Source organism: Buceros rhinoceros, unplaced genomic scaffold (genome assembly GCF_000710305.1).
Source record: "Buceros rhinoceros silvestris isolate BGI_N320 unplaced genomic scaffold, ASM71030v1 scaffold7274, whole genome shotgun sequence".
Lineage (NCBI taxonomy): Eukaryota > Metazoa > Chordata > Aves > Bucerotiformes > Bucerotidae > Buceros > Buceros rhinoceros.
The window spans coordinates 11,561-16,927 of record NW_010406517.1 but is presented as its reverse complement, the minus strand read 5'-3'; the positions used below and the strand labels follow the sequence as shown (position 1 = coordinate 16,927).

The window sequence follows — 5,367 nt, the reverse complement described above, 5'->3', positions numbered from 1 at the left end:
TTCCACTACTTTAACCCTTTTCTTAAACTTGGAAAGTCTGATAGTTATTGAAAGTGACGTCTGGCTTCCTTCACCTCTCTTCTAAAAAACCAGTCTGTTCCTAATGATCGGCAACATAAAAAGTGGAACACAAGCAGTGGGACACAGTTTCATTCACTAACACCCCTCTGAGAGATGCAGAATGGAAGTTCTTGAACAGTAATGACACCTCTTGTCCATGACACTCTACTTTTTGTAAATCCCTAGACACATTTAAAAAGCAGTTATTTTGTGATTATTTCAGATTCTAAAGCATTGCAAAGAGCAAAAATAAAGCATCAGCAGTTAAAAGAATGTACATTAAGTGAATCTGAGTAATTAATTTTGCACAAACCTCCTACCATAGCAGATTCCAGCATTCATTGTACTATGAAAACAAATGTCCCCAGTCTGCTACAGAAGACCAAATGCACACTGTGCCTCTGCCTGCTGGAGGGAAATGCACAGGTAAACTGTCCGTGTCCAGAGCATAGCCCATAGCCTCATGGACCTTCCACTATGTGGGATTAGCAGTTACCAGCTGCAAAATAGTTAAGTGCTTGGGCTCTGCACGTTTGTATTTCCAAGAACCATGGACTTGGCCAATGGTGTGTGTGATGATGTCCACCAATTCCCCATGGTAGCCTAACAACAGCCCCAGTCCTTCAAGACAATAGACGGGCAGGTATCCCAGCATGGAAACGCAGCTTCTGTTAGCAGAAACCTTACGAGTCACAAAGGTCCAAGCAAACTTCTTGATGTTCAGCAGCTGTGCACTGTAAAAGCTCCTGACAATGACATTGAAGATTTAATTTGTGACTCTGTCTGTTGTATTGAAATTGAGGGTTTTTTTGAAAGGTTACGAGTAAAAAATTTGAAAGATCATGAGTAAAAAAAGTTCCATAGAGAACAAATAATAAAAAAACCCCAATATAATTACAATTTTGAGCATGTATTCATAGAAAAGCTCTAAACACATGACCAGGAATTTTTAATTAATTCAAATGTACTCACATATATATTCAATGTCTGATTACAGAAAGCTAGATGCTGACTAAAATCATATTTGCAGAGTATACGCATCAGGTTTAAGTATATGGTCAGAGATCTGTTCTTAAAGAAAAAACACATCCAACTAGTACAGACACAAGCTAAGAAAAGAATTAAACTATGCTTAAAAGACTTTCCAGTCTATAAATCCACCTTGAGTCACTGTCATGGCACTCACAGACTTCCTGACTTTTGAGCTGCCCTTTCCCATTCACCAGAAGGGAGACTTCGTGGGTCGCCAGCCACGCAGTTCAGCCTGGGATGAGACTCAGGGAGAAGACAATTTTCAGCTCCAGGAACTACGACTTACAGCAGGGAAACGCTCTAGCTGGAGTTACTGTTTAGCTGAAGTAGGCATGTAGAAAACGTGTTGAGCAACCCTTGCAGCCCCATTGCTCTTCTGTTCTCAGTGCACTTCTGAAGTGACCTCTACTAAAATTCCTGTGCCAGAACTGTAGCCTTATTCCAGTAAAATTAGTGCTGCAAGCTTCCCCTTCCTATTCACATGAAGCACAACATCTTACAGGTTCATTTTTCTCTTGAACAGCATGACTGACTCTGTAACTTGAGTAAGCACGTGCACGCAAACACGAAACCGAATCTGTGTTACATACTAAGTACTACCTACTTCTGCTCACTCTCCTCCCAATCTTTTACCTGCATATCCCATCAGTTCTTCTTTGCTATAATACTCTGCCGTGAACTCATATCATTCTGACAGACAAGACTTTTCTAGACTTAGCTAGTCTGTAAGGACAGCCTGGATTCTTTGGGGGTAAATCTGTAAAGGATGCAGACACAGTCATGGTGATGTTCTGCCTTAAGCAAAATCCACAGCCCTAAGACAAGGAGCTCGGGTACCTATTAAAGGAAAAAGCCTCAGAAGGAGCATTGCAACAGCACTATAAGGAAGCATCCAAATTATCATAGAACAATTAATAGAGAAAAGCTGCAGAGAGAAAAGCATATTCCTTCTGGAACACAGGCAGTTCCCTACATTGCAAAATTTGGTACCTACCTCAAACTGAGATTCACAGTCCATAAGCCCCTCCCCCAAAGAAAGCAGTAGGAAAAGGGATGTGTTTGACAGACTCATCCAGATGCTACGATTTCCTCTAGAGGGGCTTCTGTCAAATTCCTCCCTTCCACCCCTGCAGAGAGACACTAAAAACAATTTTCAGCCCTATCACTCTTCCTCCCCACATAAAGCCCCCAGCAAGCTGACCTGTCCAGTGGTTTGGAACACTTGCAACATAGGTTGCACAATGCTTGAGTGGCTTAGTTCTCAATCTCTCTACTTACCTTCTCCTAAATACTGAGACAATCTTAACCTTTCCCCCAGCCCTCAAATCTTTTGCAATTTTCCCAGCTTCTCGACAGTCGTTGAAAATCCACATTACAGGTTCAGAATGCTCCTAAACTAATTCTTTTAATATTTCCAGATTCAAGTTATTCAATCCACCCAAACATTTCCTGTCAGCAGTTGCTGTTTAACGTACTACCATGTTACCAATTAAGTAGAAAATATTTTACCACCACAATATAGCACGCTATGTCTTTCGGAATAGTTCCATAGTGAATACTTCATGGAATAGTCATACTTTCCCAGCAGGATAACAACCTCATTTTAGAGCATTAAATCTATGTCATTGCTATGGTTAAGATATTCTTCACACATATGCTCACAACATTATTTTCCAATTGTCATAAGCTGGAGCAACAAGTAAGCACAAGTTTCTGGTACAGACTGGCAGCTCCTCTTTAAATTTCCAAATTCTCCACTTGCTAAAACACACACTACTTTCAGCCTTAGCACCACCTATCAGCAATGCTTTCTGAAACACTGCAGAAAGGGTCCCTGCCCTTCCCAGGGGGCCCATCCTCAGATTTGTGCTGTTGGATTCTCTCATGAGGCATCCTTGCAGGCTGCCTGATGCCTATTCCAGACTGTTCTTTCAGAACAGGTATGCTCGTTGGCTCTCAGGAAATGATTGGGCTCCTCTGCCTCAACCTTCTCTAAGGTTCATGCCTAACACAATGGCCAGGACAAAGCAAGCATGCATTCATCCCTAGTGCTGACCACCAGCACAGCCTTCTCCAGCATGACACACAAAATGCACCAGGCCTGTGCAGAAAGCCGTAAAGAGTCAGAATGTGTACCACCCACAACTACTAGAGCAGGAGAGAGGCCATGGAGCAGGAAGGAAGGAATGCACAGCTGAAGAAAGTCCAGGTAAAGAGTGAAGTGCCACAGGTAGGAACAGCTCCAGCCGAAGCGCAGGAAGTTTTCCAGGTATTCTAGTCCCACCCCTGCCAAGGCCCTTGATGGAGCATCTTACTGCCTCTTTCTGCCACGTGATCCAATAAAATAAAGCTTCCTGCACCACCAGGCCTCTCTTATGCGACACTGTCCGTAACAGTGTTTCCTCACACCAGTGTCACTGCAGAATATTGGTGGGGATGGCAGGTTTTAAACTTTAAAGCTTCTGGCTTGGGAGCAAGTGGGCCACCCTTCATCTGCTCTCTACACTAGCAGGAGTGATTGCCCTACGGCTTTTTTATTATTATCTTTAACAGCGCCACTTCATAGAAACAAAAAAGAACACAACTGTATGACAGACTCTGTACAATTTGACAGTTTGAACTGAGTTATGATGTTAATGGACAGGCTGCAATACTGCAAACTGGCTTCTAGGAGCTGTGTTGCTAATCCTTCTGTGGTGGTGGTCTGTCAGTCCTTTGAAACCATCTACTGAGTAACACTGCCTACACTGTGTTTCACTCCACCAAGATATCCTCCATCTGCTTTGAGAAAACAGCAGCAGCTGCTAGCTACCCTGTAACAGAGACAGAAAAATCCTAATAAAATAATTCTACATTAAAGCAATGCAAATTCAACACACAAGCCTGGTAGAGGAAAAAAACATGTGGGAAGGTTTATCAGAGCAGCCACAGGGCAAAATTTAGCTGTGCACAATGTGCCAACGCCATGGCTAGCTAGTACTTCAGTAACACTAAAGAGCCAAAGACAAACCTGAACAAGGAACAGGAAACAGCAAACAGAAGAGTAATCTACTTGCTACATCAAGAATGTTTGCAGGTATAAATGCCCCACCATCGTCCTGTGTATCACCGTATTAAAAATATATAAAACATGCATGAAACATAACCAGCTTTGACACTGAAATTTTGGCATATATTAATTGTGTTCTCCATGGCATAAAATTTCTAACGTCTACATCTTGCTCGGTTGTGTCATGAAATGCATTTGCCCTGTGCAGAAAACTGTCTTTCAGGACACAACCCAGCTGGGCAGGATGTTGAAGATTACTGTAAAATAAAGGTATTGGAGACAAGTACGTGTTATTGCAATTAATCAGTCAATTTATTACAAGGTAGTCTGCAACAGAGACAAGCAAAGAACAGTTCTTTGGAAATAACACACTGAAATAAGAAGATCTGTTTGTACAGAACATAGTTTAATGATGCCTTCACCAAAAAGACGGGAATTACTTAACAAAACCAAGACACTTACTTCAAATAGCCTGTGAATTTACAGGCAAACACAAACAAGAAGGTATTAACAAAATTGTCAGCTCTTTTTAAGTCCCTGAGTGGTATCTGAGAAACAGACATGGAAAACTTGAGAGTTAAGCTGCTTTCTGTCCACTCTATCAAAAATAAACTAAAGAGAAAAGTTGTCCAAAGACAGAGCATTTATTTTCAAACCTGGAAAAATTAATAAACTTCAGTCAGTTAGTCCAGGATCGCTTTGAAATCTTGACAAAGAGACGGTTCTGTCACTGTCTTCAGTAGTGTCATAGTATCCTTTGGGATCTTCCTGAACAGCTGCATCTTACCTACCAAAATATCAGAAATGATTCACCACTTCATTACAGGAAAGTAACTAACAATTTTGTTATAGGGAAAATGCTAAAAAATAATTAAATCCATGCTAGCTGAATCCAACCAAAAAACTGAAACACAGGGAATACAGGGACAAAAAAAGCTATAATAAAAACCGCTACTATTATTTTGATCTTAAATTAGGCTAATAAATAAAAAGGTCAAAATTGTATGTTAAAATATTAACAAACTAAGAAAACTAGTGAGCAAATTCCTTCTACTATGTCCTTGTAACACTTTTTTGTTTGGATTTAAGATTTTTTTTTTTTTTTTGGTAAAGTATAAAACTACGTATTCAATAACTATATCCACCAAAAAAGGCCTTCTGCCAAACCATAGTTATTTTGAAAAACCGTATTTTAAACAATGCTAAGGACAAGGGACAGGTCCTTA

At 40.7% G+C, this 5,367-nt stretch overlaps 1 protein-coding gene across 1 annotated transcript in view; it reads right to left on the bottom strand.

Moving 5' to 3' along the window:
- Positions 1 to 4,824: 4,824 nt before the first annotated feature.
- Positions 4,825 to 5,367, bottom strand: part of LOC104491674 (telomerase reverse transcriptase-like) — a gene marked incomplete at its 5' end in the record, with an annotated part of 11,418 nt that continues 10,875 nt past the window's right edge. Inside the window, one exon of the mRNA XM_010134131.1 lies at positions 4,825 to 4,928. Within this exon, the coding sequence (XP_010132433.1) occupies positions 4,825 to 4,928 (104 nt within the window). The remainder of the gene's footprint in view (positions 4,929 to 5,367) is intronic.